General features: G+C 37.1%; 1 protein-coding gene across 8 annotated transcripts in view; it reads left to right on the top strand.

Annotated features, from left to right (window-relative positions):
- The window catches only part of TRPS1 (transcriptional repressor GATA binding 1), a 213,795-nt gene extending 195,440 nt beyond the window's left edge, over nucleotides 1-18,355 (top strand). For all 8 annotated transcript variants that reach the window (XM_066990679.1, XM_066990674.1, XM_066990678.1 and 5 more), the window contains 2 exons: nucleotides 7,545-7,667; nucleotides 12,629-18,355. In XM_066990679.1, the coding sequence (XP_066846780.1) occupies nucleotides 7,545-7,667; nucleotides 12,629-13,690 (1,185 nt within the window). In that variant the 3' untranslated portion in view covers nucleotides 13,691-18,355. The remainder of the gene's footprint in view (nucleotides 1-7,544; nucleotides 7,668-12,628) is intronic.
- The last annotated feature ends 342 nt before the right edge of the window (nucleotides 18,356-18,697 follow it).

The following is an 18,697-nucleotide window of genomic DNA, read 5'->3' as shown; positions in this document are numbered from 1 at the left end:
GAGCTGTTTGACGGGGGACAGCCCATTACAGTACTTTCCTGTGTAATTGACTCGGTGAGTTATTGGAGAGAGAATTTCTATTCCTCTTGAATAGGATTTGGTTATTGCAAAACGACATCATTATTGTTAGTGAAATGCAAGATTGAGTTTGCTTTTTTTTTTATTCCTTTTTTTTTTTTGTCACTGGTGTGAATAAAACTTTTAAAATTAATTTTAATTTTGGCTCCATGGAGACCTGTGTCGTACTGCTGGGAGTCAGTAGCAAAATGCAGCAGAAGAGAGATCGTGCCACACTGCAGTCACTGTTGTTTAAAGCCCTGAAAGAGATTTAAAGATGATCAGTTTGTGTGAGTTTGAGGATCAGGCCTCAAAAATATGTTAGCAAAAGGTGATTGAAGGAAGCCACTTTCCAGAAAAATTAAGTCAATATTTAACTCTTTGTGAACCAGATTAACATGCAATTTCACCAGAAAATGTTTCTCAGTGTTCATTACAAATGTCTCATGCCTTAAATATGTATTTGTCTGGTTATTTAGTCTGTATAGAATAATTTGGCCCAACAGCAGATCACACATATTTTTCACACATAGCATTTAAAAATGAACCGCCACTAACTGTGACAAGGAAGTCTAACCTGTACAAAAAGTTATATTGCTTCATATATTTGCCACCACAGATCTTGAGGGAGAAACCGAAATTACCCTCCATCCCTATATGAATTAACAAGGAGATGCACTGCCAACTGCATAATTTTCACAGATAAATGCTCAAATGAATGAAAATTAATAACTCAAGGACATTTCCTTGGAAAGTGTACTATGATCATATATAGTTGCACATGGCTCTTAACAGCTGATTAAAACGATGGTGAATTTCTACCCATGGAGTTTAGGCTCTGGCTGAAGGTGGGTGTTTGGTCCAGGTCCTTTTGCAGTGACAAAGGTTGGGTGTTCTGTAGCTGGGGTGAGGAAATAAAGGTAAAGAGATTCAACAGCAGCTGATTTCATGGTTTCTTTGCATACCTGCACAGTTCTCAATTTAATTGTTTAGTTTAATCAGCCGATGTTTTACTTTGGTAGCAATCATGCAAAATTCTTAGTAACACAAAGAGATTGGAGTTCACTTGCCTGTATTGTCTTCTTCTTGTTTTTTTGTTTTGTTTTGTGTTTATTTGTGGATGGGTGGGGTTTTTAGTTTTTTGTTTTTTTTTTTTTTTTTTTAAGTAGTGAAGTGTCACTGTCTCTAAGGCAGCTTTATAAAAATACAGGGAAATGCTACAGATGCTAGGACAAAATCTACTCATCTGCATTTTTGCTGCTCTTAAAAAAATAATAATTGCAATTTACATGCACATGAAAATATTTACACTCTCTAAGGAAATCAGGGTTAGAATTCTGAAATACTGCACTAGTAGTGAAGCGGTGATGTTTAATTTACTGTCTGTTTTGGTTTTTTTTGACTCTCTAAAGAACCCCTGATTCCTGTCATTAAGTTCGTGATACAGCATATATCATAAAATATGCTGTTAAAATAGAGCATTAAAAATTCCACTAAACATTTTGTATGAATTAGGTATGTAATTTTAACTTTACTCTTGACATTTCTACTTTCTTTCTACTTTGCCTTTCCTAACCTCTTTCTTATGTGTCTTTCAAATACAGCTCTCTAATGTAATTGTTCTTGAAAATTTCCTAGATGAAGACTTTGGATTTGGCACATTAAATTGACTTCAAGAGGCATCTGTTAACTCATAGCTGAGGTTGAAAACAAGATCTACTTTAACACTCTGCCTTATGTGTTTCTCTTTTTCTGACAACTTACACTTTAGGGTTGAAAATTTGCTGTGTCTGGTCTATTCCTGAAAGTTTTCCAAGTTATGAAGGGAAGAAAGCCCAATGACTTTCTTTTTAATTTAGACATAGTTACAGCAAAAGCGACTAAAATTTTAAAATGTGAAACTTTACAGGGACATAGTTGTGGCTATTTTCATAGTTGAGAGAGAAAGCGGTTTTGATTAAACACATTTAGGAAGGTCTGAGTGCCCCTGCAGCCAAAAGAAAAGAGGGCTAAAAGATTATTTTCCTATCCTAAACTGAAGAAAGTAGCACTTATTCCAACATCCAGATGGTGCATTGCTGCCCAGGTCTTAAACTTCAGTTAATCTCAGCCTTTCCAAAACACAGAAAACTAAAGGCTGCCTCGTGTAAGGGTGAGTAGTGGACAATACCTGGAAAGACCTGCAGGTGTAAAACAAGAAACTCCAAAATAATCACAGCAGTGCAAACACAGCATATACAGCTGAAACCATAAACGTCTTTTTTTTCTGAACCACATGGCAGCAGACAGGCGACTACGGGTCTGAGGCCATCTGCTTACAGTTGGTGCTGACCACGGAGGGTCACCTGGCTCACACTGAGCCAGGGGTGTGCATGCTTCCTGGCACTTCCCCTCTGGACCTCCCGTGCTGCCAGAGAGCATCCAGAGCCTGTGGTTAGCCCTGCTTTCAGCGAGACCTGTATGGTTGTAGTCCCTAGCTTTGTCTCTGGAAATAGGTCAGGCATATGCTTATCGTTGGGTAACATTTATGATTTCTCTGCATCTTATATTCTGGACCGGCGAATACGATGTTCTCCATTTCTGTCATGGTAGGAAAGCCAGAGATGGACAAAAAATCCAGTCAGGCTTCATTGTATCGTCATTTTGTTGTGGGGAAGTGAAAGTAATCAGCAAAAAGACAAATTTTGTTGTGTCCAAAACCAAGAGGGTGATGTAAGAAAAACGCTTGGCTGACGCCTGCAGAGCCTATTTGAGTTTCTAAAAGCATCTTCTGGCAGAAATTTTGAAAACAGGATGTATTTGGCACTAGAAGAGTGTCAGGCACCCTTGGTTAGTCTAGCTAGCTAAAAAGCCACAGTTCTTGAGCAGCATTTTTGGCTTTTAAAATATGTATTTTGCTAAATGAAGTTCCATTGAAATACTATCTGAAAGTTCAGTACATTTTAAAGTATTCTTGTGTAACTGTAAATTGTAATGACTCTTCTGCATGGCTACAAAATTTGAAATTGCATGAACTGCATGACATCTTTTTTAAAATCTAAAACAGTTTTGTGTGAAAAACAAGGGCATGATCCCGTCAATATGCCTGAATAAATAACTTCTTACGGTATTCTCTGCCGTTTTATTGGCTAGCAAAAATTACTAATAATAACTCCCTTACTTAAATGAAGTCTTGTAACTAGTGAAAATTGTTCAAGGAGTTAAAAACATCAGCCATTCAGACTTGATGATGTGTATACCAGGTTTCAGACTTGTTCAATTTGAAATGGTCAAGATATGAAACCATAAAAAATGTGAGTAAATACTCTGCATATCAAGGGTTGTTATGCAATTACATGCTTTCAGTATGGTTCTTACTTAGGGAAAACAGTTAGTAGAGAGATCTGCAATACATGTTCAGAGAACAATTACAAACTTTCATAGCTTAGTTACATAAAAATAATAATCCACTTGTTGCTTTGCTACTAATAAAATACTAAAATGTGTGCATACTTCCCCTTCCCCCCTGAGAGCAAAACCACTATGGCTGTAGGTTTGTTAGAAAGTTATCTGAGAAACTTGAAATTCCCCTGTTCACCCTCCTACCCCCACCCCAGTTTGGGCCAATCTCCAAATTATAAACAGCTGAACTGATTTAAATAAAGTTTTTGTTACAAAAACAACAACAAAAAAATAAGGTTACATTTGGGCTGAGAAAAAAACCACGTGCCAAGTTTCAGCCCGATGTGATTTGAGACAATCCTGATGTTAAATGCCCAGACCCAGGAACTGGAATGGAAATAGAGACAGGCAGGCTCTTTGCTGGACTGGCCCCTTCAGGATTTGTGATTGTAATGTAGCGGTTATAAAGCTCCAGATGATTAAAGTTTGACTTAGTAAATACATATTTTAGTTATTTAGACCCTTCTGGTTTATTCTTACAAGGATGTACAGGAAAATTTCATGGATGCCTCCAGTTAGTGCCAGTGGCATTAACTTGAGACTGTGGCTCAAAGCCTACCGTGATTACTTCTGTCAATTTACCTTTTCTGGGCTGATCTTAACAGATTGTTTAACCATGACAAGCGTGTGTACATGTTTGAAAAAGAGCAAAAGCTTCCATATTTCTTTCGAATGCTGGCTGAGGTTTGTTCTTAGCAGAGCACTTGAGCATATGGCTGCCATTTTTGAGGCTGCAGGCCATTGCCGTGGGGCAGATCTTGCTGATTTGGAGCTCAAAGGTCTGCTCCTTTGCAAGACTACTGGAAAAATACAGCAGTATTGTTACTGACTGGTACAAAAGCTGGATATGCAAAGCCAAACAGACTTATGAAGTAGAATTATCATCACTAATTACCATCTAGGACAAAAAGTAACTATTTATAATTTCTGTTGGCTAATAAGCTTTATAGAACTCTTGATATGGAAAGTAAAGGCCTGGTTTTTTTTTCTTTTTTTCTTTTTTTTAAAGTAATCGTATTGGTTTGGGAGTAGAGGACTTACAGGCATTGCAGGCCTTTAAAAACAGCTTCCATTTTTTCTTGAAGCCGTGATCAAAATGTCTCAGGTATACAAGCAGGTCAATTCTCTGGTTAGTGGGATCTGAAGAGTCATAATACGTAGTCTGATTCTACCCCAGTCCTGTTTCATCCCAGGAAGCCCATTTTAAAGCTCTGCATCCCCACTACAAAACGTTGTATTAAAAAGCAACAACAACAAAAACAGCAAAGCAACAGGATTTAAGTTTCTCTAGAGGTGATTTAATTCTTATTTCATCAGTGTGTGTTACTCTTTGTTGGAACACTTAGTCAGGGGAAAAATGATTGTTGATTTTTCTGTAAGGTCTTTAAATGACACAGAAATAAGAGACCAAGAAGGTAAAGAAATATAAATTTACATTAAATTTAAAGAAGGATGTCTGGCTGAACTTCTTGGGACTTTTAGAAATAGTTTGTATGTACTAGATAAACACAGGTGCATGTTTTTGGTGCAGATAGCTGCAACTTGATATTTTGTAGCTTGCTGTCAGCATTATATTATTTCATTGCAACCGATACCCAATCTGAATCAGATCTTTAAGTGAAAGTGAAAATATAATAGGAGTTACTTTTCTCAATGTTTTAAACATACACTAGTTCCACATGGGTCAATGAGGATTTCAGTCTTGTAACACCTTCTGTCACCATTCAGGTGTATGTGAATACAGATTATAAACTCTAAGCTACTCTCTATATTGTGAAAGTCTTCTATGACTTTGTAGGGGGTATTTCGCAAACTCAAGTAACACAAACAGAAATGAAAGGGTGGGAAGACTTACTCAGATTAAGACTCCACTTGTTTAATATACCACACCAAGAAACCATAGACTGACAGACAAAAAGTAGGAATGGGAAGGAACAGTTATGCAGTTGTGTCTGAATCCTGGCCATATACAGTCATTTCCGCTTGGAAACTTCTCACCCTTCAAGTGGACCAAATTGGGGTTAGCTTAGTGAAGCTTTCATTGTACTCTTAAGGAAAATATTTCAGCGGCCAGGTGAAGTTTTGCAAGGATATGCAACCACAAAAAGATTTGGGAGCTCTAGCTCACTTGGAGGTAAGTGTGCCTTGCCAGAGTGAGCTGTGTCTTGAATACACAATGTTAGATTTTGTTGGCTGAAGGACATCAACTACTATTTATTTCTCCCCCTACCCAAATTGAGAAAAACATAGTGCGTTACTGTTTCTGATTTAAGAGACATAGTAAGGAATGATGTAAGAGGGTGAGAGAGAGATTATCTTGATGACAATCTAGATTTTATTGTATCACCTTAAAGTAGCACAACCTGCTGTACTAATGAAATTGTGTTCTTGGTTTGAAAGGGCAATTGTTAGCCTGACTTTGTGCTCACTAAAAACATTTCCCCAATCTTGTTAAATTATTGCACTCATTTCAGATTTTTATGGCTGTGCAGCTTACCAGCCCTCGTTTCTTTACGTTTCATTCATTTTCCTTGTATTGATGATTAATGGAGGATGTCGAACGTTAGAGTGAGCAGGCATCAGCAAATGCAAGATCATAATTAGTTTAGCTGACGAGGGCCTCTGATAGCACTTGCATCTGGATGGAAAAATTACCCTATAGGGAACTGGCTGCTCACCAGGTCTTTTTAGTGATACATTGTGAAACACCCGATGAATCAAATGCCCTTTCAATGCCAAGAAAGTGTTCCAGTCTTGAAGCCAAAATTATGTCTGCAGAAAGCTTTCCATTTGAAATGTATCAGAGTACAATTATAACCATTGTATTTTTTTGGCATGAACACCAGTCTTCTACAGTATGGACTAAAGCTAAATAAATTACTTAAATTTTATGAAACCCTGAAATTTTGACTTATCGTGTTAGTAATTTTTAATTTATAATAAAATTACTCTTCACCCAAGCATTTTTTCCCCATTCTCGACCATTCTTATCTTAGATGCTGAAGCTGTCTTACTGATTTTTATTTTTCTTCATGAAAAAGGGAACAGAGCTGAAATTCAGATTTTCTTTTCAGCAAAAGAATTCCTTTTCCTGCTTATTAGTATTTGTGCCCACAAACACAGCCTAACTTTTGTTTAAATGAGAAGTTTAATGAAATCATTACTCTGTAGAAAGAATTTAACGAGCAATACTCATAAACGTGTCTACTTTTAAATATTCTTGGATCATTTTGAAAGCTGATGAATGCACAGCTCAGTCTGGTTAAAAATCAATTTGTATTTAGGAAAGTTGTACTGTGCCTTTCTTTGCCTGAATAAAATAAAAGGAATATATCTACATTGATGAGACTGTGTTTTGTGGGGTTTCAGGTGAAGTTTGAAAGAGGTCTCACTAAAAACACTACTTTTATTTGTTTATTTGGCAGAGGTTACTCCTTGTTCTTAGGGGGATGAAGTAAATCTATGTTATTTTATACTGATTTCAGAAGTAAGTGGAAACAACTGGAACTGAATATCGTGTATTCAATTTATGAAGTATAATCTCTGTTAAAGGAATTGGTATGACGCAGATACAAACTGCAATTAATTAACATGGTGGTTTTCAGGATTCCTGTTACCGATCACACTTCAAAATCAAGCAAACTAAAAAGAAATAATCTGTTGTGAAATGCAGTGAACAAAATAGGAGAAGTTTACAGAATGTTCTCTGTCAGCTTCCAGAGTGGTTTTCAGAATTTGCTGTTTAGAAACCATCATTAAATGCACAAAACCTGAAGTTCAAAAAGTTAAAGCTGTTATTCTGAAAAGGCTTTGGTGTTTCACACACCTCATCCATCACTCTAGGGTTAATTATAATGAAAATCAGTGGTGCCTATTAAGCACAATTGAACCTGACCTCATTATGGGCAGTGTGGTTTTATACTGTCATTGTTGCCAGTCTAGAGACAAAACTCCTGTGTTGATTTGTCCTAACTCCACAGATCATGTGACTCACCTCTGACCTGTTTTTTTTTTTCTGTGTGTTTTTTTTTTCTTCCCTATTTCAGAGACGTAGAGGCTCGGGTGTTTTTTGTGCCAATTGCCTGACCACAAAGACCTCTCTCTGGCGAAAGAATGCAAATGGTGGATATGTATGCAATGCGTGTGGCCTCTACCAGAAGCTTCACTCGGTAAGAAGTACTTACTAGTTTGTTCAGAAAAAAAGGGGTTATACAGCTAAGCTGGGCAGCTGTGGTCTTGTCTGGTTGTGTGATTAGTACCACTCCCTGGCCTGCAGTTAATTTCCTAACAGGGTTTTGCAGTATGGTCACTTTGGGATCAGATGTGATTCATTATGAAGCAGGCTGGGATGCTGTGGGTAGACGTGTTTGAGATCACCAGTGATGCATTTAATTATTTTGATACAAAATAAGGGGAAAATTATTTCTTTTCTGGGAATTCCATTTAAAGGCATACAAAATGTTGTGATGAAAGCTCTCTAAATTCAAGAGCCCTCATGTTCGTAATCATAAAATAAAATAAAATTCTTCAAGTCAGAGATCACATCTATATCAAAAATATCCCTTGCTGTGGTTCTTATTTGCTTTCATTCCTTTTCCCCCTTTATTCTTCACATCAAATTTCCTAGAGATATGGGCTTTGGGTATTTTGGTTCTCTTTTTTTCTAGAATTCCTATAGTCTGCTGCAGATTCTGAAATAACAACGAAGCTACTCAGGTGATGGCACTCATTACTTTCTGAGAGTATTCAGCATCCCTCCAGATCAGACATGGAATAAGTAATAATCATGGATTGTCTATATTGCTTTTCATCTTACTGACACTTGGCTTGATCCTGAGAGATGTTGAATGCTTTGGTCCAGGTCCAGGAAAGCCATGCTTAAGTGTTTCCTTGGATCAATGCCAAAATGCTCAGAATCTAAGTTAAGACCCAATAGTTAAAGACTATCCCTACTATCTTTAATAGAAGCACATGGGAGAGTCACATGACCAGTTTTTGACTCTTAATTATTTAAATTTTTACAACATTCCCATGAAGTTAGAAAGTAATACTGTTTTTCAGTAAAGGAAACTGAGGCAGCCATTTGGAGTGTGATGAGGCAATGTAACAATCTAGGCTTTGAGCCAAAGTCAGAAACCCTATATTTTGGGAGAGTGCATTTTCTTAAAACACTTTTTAGAAATTCTATTAAAAACAAACAATCAAAAACCCAGTAAACTATTTCAAATGCATTAACACTCCAAGTGCCCAGGCCTCTATAAACTTGAGGCATAAGCTTCTAAATCAGTTAGCAGTTTCTGTGAATTTTATCCTTGGTCTTGTGTACAGGCCATACAACAATCTTGTTTAATCAAGACCACTTAAAAAAGAAAACTATTCCAGTTTTCAAAAGCAGAAAGTCCATCACTAATCTTAAACATTACCTTTGTTTTCTATGTCCTGTTTTTCTGAGGTCAATAACTGTTTTTTAGCTCTAGAACATCCCAGCCAGTCAGATGAAATCTGAGTGGGAGAAGATGAACTAATGCATGATTTCTGGCCAGCATCTTGGCCAGAACTTGCTGAAAGTATTATCTTCCTGGAGAACTCTCAAAGTTCTAGATACAATATCTGATTTAAGGTAAATTGATCACTCATGAGCATCCACAAAGACTTGAAGAAGGGCAGCTTGGCTTTGCAACATTAATTTGACATTTGAGTCCAGTTATTTGTAGAACTTCTATGGACAACTTCAATTTTTTCCCTTTTATAATATACATTTCTAAATTATAGTGTTGGACTTTACCATAATTATTAGTATGACTTGCTGAATAGATGAAAGCTACAAGAATCAGTTCTGAATTCAAAAACATAGCTCAGATAATTCTTATGAACCATAGGGAACAAACTAGTGTGCTTCCCACAATAATAATTAGCAATACAGTGTCAAACTTCTTTCTATGCATATAGAGAAAGAGAAGGTGACTCAATCTTTTAGCTCCACTGTTCAAGCATGGCAATAAGCTGTCATTCAGTGGACATTTGACATTAATATCTACAACTGAACTTTGACCAAACAAACACAAATAATTTAATTAAGCTGCCACTACTGTGGTACAATAGCAACTCCATTGTAAGTTGGAGTCTGAAATAATCAAACAAATCTCTCCTTTGGGACACCATTTGAGACAATCCCATGTAAAGGGATGCTCTTTAGAGTGACACTAGAAAGATGAAAGTTTCTTCTATCTGCATGTCTCTTTACCCATCTACCTCTTCAGGAAAAATTGCAGTAAGTATTTGTTGTATTTTTTGAATTAAGGAGTTTAGGATGATGCAGTTATTAAGAAAAGGGCTGATACTATAAAAATCCAAGGTAATAGAAGTGTTCCCCTTATAAGTTGCCCCATTAAACTAAATTATGCTACTCAGCTGAGTAAAATTATTCACCTATATTAGGTTTGCACATTTCATAGCTACCTTTTAATTGGATTATCACTATCTAGAACTACTGTGCTCATTAACAAGTCAATAATTAAGAATGTGTATAATACAGTTATCTCTACGGTCCCTTATTTTACTGGTATTTAGTAAGAAAACTATTGTCTGTCATATATTACTACGAAGTATCAAACTACAAATGCAAAGTTTTTAATGATTGCTGCTAGGAGTCAGGTTTTCACTTCTATGGTACCCTTGAATAACTTTATATTTTCAAAGTTTTTCGATCTACCTATGGGTCATTTACATGAAACTTGTCAGATTTCTCACATTTATCTCCTTTAATGCAGACAAATGTGTTAAGAAATGTGTAATAATATTCAAATGGTCAATTATTAAAGCAGTTTAAGTGAAAAAAGCTGCTTCCAGTTCACTGAAAACATACAAAATGTTCACATCTGCTGACACAGAAAGGTCTCTCCAGAATCATGAATTGGACCACTTATATTTTGGTGCTGTTCCTCATTTTTAGTAGCTCTAACTCAGTCATGGAAGACTAGATTTTGTTCCTTAGTGATTCCTTGGCTAAATCCTCAGACTACTTCTGTGAGGAGTTACAGCATATTATTCTAGGATTAGATATAAGTGATCTCCTAGTGGAGAGGTCACACCAATTTCCCATTGTATCTGGGAAGTCTAGTCAAAATAATCTAGTGAACTATTTGCTGATTTTTTTTGAAGTTACTTATAGATTTGAGGGAGGGAGACTCAACTGATAGAGAGATGGTAAAAAAAAACTTATTGTGATAAGACTCTGTATATTACGTATAACGTATAATTAAGGATCTGATATAGAATATTTGAAAAGTAAAGTTGTGGCAATGTTTTCACTATTTTCTAAATTGAGAGCTTCATTGGCTATCAAGGAGGAAGTAAACTTTTTTTCTGCCTTTAGTTGCAAACATACAGAATATTCCTATCTGCACCTTTGTACTATGAATAAGAAAAATGTGAGTAGTGTTACTCCACTGAGTACCCTGTTTTAATCAGCTAAAGACTAGTCAGATGGGTACAGTCACTGGCATACTGAAGTATTGTTAAGCTGTACCTACAGCCATTAACTCCTACTGGCATGTAAGTTGAAGAGCCAGAACTGCAAATGTGTGTGGGGATCCTTACTCATAGGTATGAAGATATTTCTTTTAACTAATAGCAAGATCAGATTTCACAACTGTAGCATGAAGAATAAGGTTAAAAGTATTTCCAAACTATTGAAAGGATTTTCTGAAGGCATATGAAAGTGCTTTGTAGTGTATAAATAAAAGTTTAATGTGAGCAACATCACCAGATTTGTAAGTTCTCACACACCTTGTCAGTATGACAGCGTCATGAAAAGGTTAGGAAGTTACACTGAGTTCCTAATAAAGAGAGTATATTCTAATGTATATTAATTGGCCACTGAGTCTGCAAACTGTAAACTTTATTTGCATAGAATTTACATGGAAAATATTCTAATTTTATCTAAACATCATTTTACCTCAACTTTGATCTTTTTGAAGAGATTGGTTCAGTTGCTATTTTTCTGCTAAGTTGAAATTTTGCATATTAAAACTCTAAATCAAAGTGTATACTTCTTCTGATTTAGATTTTTAATAAAAAGTAAAATCTTAACAAGTAGCTGCACTGCCTAATACATTGTTAACTACTAAGAATGAGACGACATTAGGGAAGTGAATAGGTGAAAGAGGAGAAGAAGATGGCATAAGGAGAGAGAAACTAAACCACTACAAGTAGTAGAGTGGGCGCTCTTCCAGCTCTGGATATTTTTATATTAATTTAAAGTTACAAATATATAAAAATCATATTACATTGGAGATACAGATTGTTTTGGGTATTGACTGTAGGCCAAAGTTCAACCTGTACTTTTGAACAGTGTTAAAAAGAAATTTTCCAAATAAACCATATAAGTGGAATACTGTGTGGGGCACTTTTCTGGCCTCCAACTAAAATAGGATTATGTGTGCATTTGGACAAGACATTTAGGAAGAAATACAGTAGAGATGAATGAGGAGGAGTTGATACCGAGGTCCCTTCATCCTTTTGGAGCTTAGGAAAACATTTTGTCTGGGCTTTCTTCATCTTTCTTGGTCCCTTTCCCATCACCATCATCCTACTCACCACCACTGTGGACTTACAGTCCTTCTGCTAGATGATAGTGGCCATGATCAGTAAGACATATATTCATTGTCATTTTCCATCCATGGTGTAGGGGGTTGGGTGTCAAGGTAAGTATTACCCAATTCTTGTTGTAGTGTGATCTGTGCAAACCCCTGCCTGGTACCAGCTCTTCTGACATGGTGTCTTTCAGCATGTCTCCCCCAGAATTTTTCAGGAGTAAGGGGTAAGAAGTGCTTTGACAGCTTGGACATTTCATTCCCTTTTAAGTAAACAGGTATAGTATGTTGAAGACTGTTGACTTAGTGTGATAAAACAAACTAATTCATAGTTTATTTTTAACATGACAGGCCGGGTACCAGCATTTTGGTTGACTTTCCTTATTTGTGACAAATAGTCATTCCCATAAAACTCTCTTATAACATAGCTCTTCACAAAAGAAAAGATAAATGTGCATGAATGCGGTCTTGCAGATTTGTTTAATGTTTCTTTTTTTTTTTTTTCCTTTTGTTCATTATGTGTGTGTTCCATGCAGACTCCCAGGCCTTTAAACATCATTAAGCAGAACAATGGTGAGCAGATCATTAGGAGACGAACAAGAAAGCGCCTTAACCCGGAGGCACTTCAGGCTGAGCAGCTAAACAAACAGCAGAGGGGTAGCAGTGAGGAGCAAGTCAATGGAAGCCCCTTAGAGAGGAGGTCAGAGGATCATTTAACTGAAGGTCATCAGAGAGAAATTCAGCTTCCCAGCCTCAGTAAATATGAGGCCCAAGGTTCATTGACTAAAAGCCATTCTGCTCAGCAGCCAATATTGGTCAGCCAAACTCTGGATATTCACAAAAGGATGCAACCTTTGCACATTCAGATAAAAAGTCCTCAGGAAAGTACTGGAGACCCAGGAAACAGTTCATCAATATCAGAAGGGAAAGGAAGCTCAGAGAGAGGCAGCCCGATAGAAAAATACATGAGACCTGCGAAACACCCAAACTATTCACCACCTGGAAGCCCTATCGAAAAATACCAGTACCCACTCTTTGGACTTCCGTTCGTACACAATGACTTTCAGAGTGAAGCTGACTGGCTGAGATTCTGGAGTAAATATAAGCTGTCTGTTCCTGGGAATCCACACTACTTGAGTCATGTGCCTGGCCTACCAAATCCTTGCCAAAACTATGTGCCTTATCCCACCTTTAATCTGCCTCCTCATTTTTCAGCTGTCGGATCAGACAATGACATTCCTCTAGATTTGGCGATAAAGCATTCCAGACCTGGGCCAACTGCAAACGGTGCCTCCAAGGAAAAGAGTAAGGCACCACCAAATGTAAAAAATGAAGGTCCCTTGAATGTAGTTAAAACAGAGAAAGTTGATAGAAGTACTCAAGATGAACTTTCTACCAAGTGTGTGCACTGTGGCATTGTCTTTCTGGATGAAGTGATGTATGCTTTGCATATGAGTTGCCATGGTGACAGTGGACCTTTCCAGTGCAGCATATGCCAGCATCTTTGCACGGACAAGTATGACTTCACAACTCACATCCAGAGGGGCCTACACAGGAACAATGCACAAGCTGAAAAGAATGGAAAACCTAAAGAGTAAACCTTAGCACTTAGCACAATTAAACAGAAATAGGTTTCCTTGATGGGAATTCAATAGCTTGTAATGTCTTGTGAAGACCTATAAAGCACTTCATATAGAGAGCATGCCTTATCCAATATTAAATCCCTTGTTCTTTTCTTTTTCTTCCTTTTTCTTCTTTTTTTTTTCCCCCTCCTAATTTTTTCTTTTAAATGAGTGGGTTACCAAGAAAAAAAGAACAGTTGGATGGTGGCCAGAAGGGGGAGAAGATAGTGGTGTGGGACATGGCCAACCACAGCTAGCCAGAATGCAGTGAATCATGGCGATTAACTTTGAGAAAGTTTTACCGGACATTTAATACCTTTGCTATTGTGTAAGAGACATAACTGGCAAGAGTGCAAAGATGTGTATATGTATATACTGCTGCAGGGGTATAGTGAACATATGCACATTGTATATAAGAACTAGACTTGTTAAATATACAGATGTTAAAAGGTCATTTTCTTTTCTTTAATTTGGGCTAATTTCTGCCCTACAACATGCCTTAGGATCACCTTTTCCTCAAAGCTTTGGCAGCAGTTTCACCTAGATGTTTCTCAGACTCAGCTGATTTTTAGCTACCATTTTATCACTACATTCTTTCTAGCACACTTTAGTCTAGGAAAACCATTTTTTGCAAGTGAAGTCTCTAATACAGAAGCCACACTCAAGGTTTAATTTGCATAGAACAAGGTAACCTGCTGTATTTTATTTTAATATATTTTAATATATTGCGTTTCTAAACCTTAAAGTCTAAGGTTACTTCTCCACAGGCTTAACATTGCTATACATACCAGTCAATCCCTTCAGTAGACTTATACCAGCTTTTGCTAAGTAGCATTAAATGTCTTCATAGTACTTTTTAATACTTAAAGCTTTGTAAAAACTATCCATGAAGGGAAAGCTCCTCAGCATAACTGCTCAGGGAAATAGGGCTAAATAACTAAATATTAAATAATTGGTTAAAGGTGCTGTTAGACGAGCCTCCATGCTTGCTACAAGGGTGTACAAGAACTGACTTTAATCATTTTCATTATAGTGTCCCAACCAGTAGTTTATTATTTTGCCACAGGGATGTAGAAGATATTACAAGCTACTGGATGCACTGTCAGATTAACTTATTTCATTAAAGAAGTTGGGAGAACAAATAGAAAAAACCTTATTTTTCTAGTAAATATTAATGTATTACATTTCAAATAATGGTGCCTGACATATTGAATAATTATTTTCTACAGTGTACGTATGCAACAAAGATATTCCATCATGCATTAGAGTCAGTTCTGGCTCTGCCTCGCTGTTTACATTTGCAAATGTAGCAAACAAGGTAATGAAGCAACTATTTCTATTGCAGTAGGTATCTTTTTTTTCTGTGTGTGTGCATTAAAGTTGTAAACGATAACATGAAATGAATGAAATTTGTTGATATTAATGGTATGGAAAAACAAGAAGGAAATGAAAATATTTTTATGCCTACTTAGGAAAAAAAAGGGTAGCACTATTCATTCCAAGTACTTTTGTATTCTTAAGCTCTTAACTCACATTGTTATGCTTAAAATGATAAACATATATCCTCTTTTTATTGCTTTGTCTGTGTTTCAGAAGAAACATTTCAGAAATTATTTTGATAAGTGCTGTTTGACGATGCAGCACTGATGTTTTATTGCATTCTGTAGTAGCATTGCACTCCATTTTTACAATATTACGCAGTTGCTTTTTGTTTTGTTTGGGTTTGTTTCTTTTTCGCAGTGCAGGGTCTTAGTTCCTTATGGTTGGATGGCAGGTGTAGCTCAACTGGTTCATGAATGTTGCAGCGAATGAAGTTTAAAATGTCTTTCTGATATTATGTTGTCTTTTATTTCTCCATTCATGCATTTTATTTTTTAAAATGTTCTATAAAGATATCTCTGGACTAAGTCCTCACTTGAGATTATATGTAAAGGGTCCTATTCTGATCTCACTTACATGCCGCCTTTCTCAGATTTTCATGTAATTGAAACTAAAGCATCATAAAAAGAAAAAAAAGTTCTTGTATTTAACTTACCTGAATCTCGCCACTCTCCCTTCTAGGATTTGGTGCACTTATAAGATAGTTAACCAGATAGAAAGGGAGGTGGAAGATAAAAGGAGAGGTGATAGGAAATGTCTTATAGGGGTTGGCAAAAGGAAAAACAGGGAGGAACTGGCCTAAACATTCAGCACTTTGATAGTCTTTAGAAAAATGATGTGCCTAAAGCAGCCGGCAATGACCATCACCATGCATGAGAAGCACTTACGCAGCTGATCTCCAAAGGTCTTGCTGACCTTGGCAGTATTTTAGGTGTTACATTTTCACACAGATGAAACGTTCTTGCACAGTTTCTCTGATTTGTTAGGCACAGACAGGCTATTGTTCAGCATTAGGCTTGCATTCCTTCCTGCTCCACACATTGCTTCTATACTGGTGAGCAGCATATGGAAAATCCCACTCAATCTGTTCGTGGTTGAGTTCTATAACCCTTTAATAGTGTTCTAGGTTAGCAAAGGATATTGGGCCACATTCTTTTTCTTCTATTTTTAGATGAATCTCCTGCTTGATACCAGTGCCGGACAATGTCTGGTTATGTTTTTACTATTGTTCTCCAGTAATAAGTTCTGACTTGGTTTTTGTTGATTTATTTTTGTTGGGTATTTTTTGTTTCTGTTTATTTCTATGGGGACTGAAATAGATTGCCCTCGTTTTGTTACGTCAGGGTCCAGTGTGTGTCCTTTTCAGCTTTTCCAAGAAACGTTAGGCTCACTTAGCAGTAATTTTATTGGCTTCAGAGTTAGCTGCCTGCCGGTTATCAGTAGTTACTGTTTTGACTTACTTCTTCCAAGACCTGCCTGTGGCTTCTTCATGGATGGAAGCTGCATCTTCATGGCAAAATATTTTATGGGGGACATGCGCATTATAAAACTTGAGCACCACCCTGTACTTCATAATACCTCTTGTTACTCAGAAGCAAGAGGCCAACAAGGAGAAATGCACCCACCAGGGTTTGGGGATGAGAAGAAATGAAATCTTATGAGTGCAAAGAACAAGACAGAGTTTGGGATATTAATAGTACACCTAGATGGTGCAAATAAAATTTGAGGAAAGTTCATTGTTCTTGCCATGACATATTGAGATGTTCTAAGATTTGTGCTTTGTAAGAAATGGGATTTTGCCATAGCCTGTTCTCTTTGATTGGGATGTGGGGAGCACAGTTTTGTTTCTTAACAAAAGAGAGGTGGTTCCATCCCTTTTCCAGACTCCCTCACAATGGATATTAAGCAAAAGGAAAATAAATCCTGGCATTGAAAAAGAAAAATCTCGTGTAATAACTCTCAGGTGGAAACCAGTGTTAGCACACACAATTAATTACTGTACCCACTGCATTTGGATCAATGTACAGCACTAAAAGTTTAACTTCATGGAATCATTATTTGTTCTCAACAACCCAGTGTCTTCAAGGTGTTGCACTTCTCTCACCAGTGAATGGTTGTTGGAGATCTGAAAATGTATCTCAGATTGGATCCCCGACTAAGCAGAGGCTTCAAAAACAGAGAGCATGCGGTATCTAAACTTGCAGAGCAAGGCAAAGTTCCATTTTCTAAAGAATGAACACTGTACAGTGGCAACCCTCATGCAGCATCTTCTGCATATCAAACTGTCCTTCAGCTATCACTTTGTGGCTCCTGCCCCCTAGGTTAATGCAGCAGGAGAGGAAGGTTTTCCAGAGCACAGTTTGAGTAGTTCAGGTGCTAAATTCAGAGCTTACCAACAGAAGTTTTGCACCTAATTGCCTCTGTGCTGATGAAACTCCTCCCTGAAGTTTTCGTGGACCATCCGGAAAGGCCAGGGGTGGGTGAGGATGGCACTGGATATACTGCATCTTTGCTTTGGCTAAAAGATGTACTGGTGCACTTGTGTCAGTTTTAAAACAGAACGCAGAGACATATCAGTTGAGGCACACTGAGGGTAAGAGATTGTGGTTTTGGTTTTGTTCTTTTTTTTTTTTCACCTAGAGGGAGAGCAGGACAAAAGTGACCAGTGCTAATTGTATACAGTGCTGAAACGTAGTGGATGTGCAGTGGGGAGACCTGATTTGGCAACTGTGGATAAGTGCTCAGTTCAGGGACAGACTTTCAAGTCCATCTCTGGACGGGACCGTGTTGCTTTGTAGTCAAAACTACTTGCTTTATGCGCTGAGGATGTTGTCTACTATCTGCTTTTTGCCCAGGATGTATGAATATGTTCCCATTCTTGCTCCTGTATTGATTTTTCTTGGCTAAATTAACATGCTAATTCCTAATACTGGTCAGGAAAAGCCAAAGAGATTAGAAGGTCACTTCTGTTCAGCCAGAAGGGTAGAAACATTTCCTTCTGCTTCTGTGGAGACAGTTATGCTTGGCAAAGGATAGCGAGTAATTTGTCAACGTATCCCAAATGTGATAGATAAGTGAAAAATCCCTTCTAAACTTTTTTTATAAACTTAAGATAGGCCGAGTAGAATTTCCTCACCCCGGAATAGGATTCCTCCTTACCCTCTCCCTCACAATTTTCTTTCATTCAACCAGCTCTGGAAAGTTAGCAGTTGGTGAGATGCTACCTATACGATAATCACATATAATCCAGATTTACCTCTTTTTTAAGAGGATAAAAGACAATAATTTAATGGCCAAATAAATACTTTTTTTTTTTTTGAGTACACTTAGCAAAGTAAAATACTTAGAATTAGCATTGTAGCAGCAACCACAGTTTTCTGTGCTGTATCCTATCATTTTGGTCTCTGAGCCCTGTGTAGAAGGAGAACAGGAGAAAAGGAAACATCTCAAAATGCCATTGTAAATTTAGCTTATAAAAATTCACCAGCAGGAAAAGGAGAAAAAAAAAAAAAAGGAAAAAAAAAGTACTTAATAAAGAATGACTTCATGTTGCTAAAAACCATCATTAAACTTGTAGCCCTGATTTGACTCTAGAATGTTGGC

Source organism: Anser cygnoides, chromosome 2, assembly GCF_040182565.1.
Source record: "Anser cygnoides isolate HZ-2024a breed goose chromosome 2, Taihu_goose_T2T_genome, whole genome shotgun sequence".
Lineage (NCBI taxonomy): Eukaryota > Metazoa > Chordata > Aves > Anseriformes > Anatidae > Anser > Anser cygnoides.
Note: the sequence above shows the minus strand (reverse complement) of the source record. Positions and strands in the feature narration are given on the sequence as shown.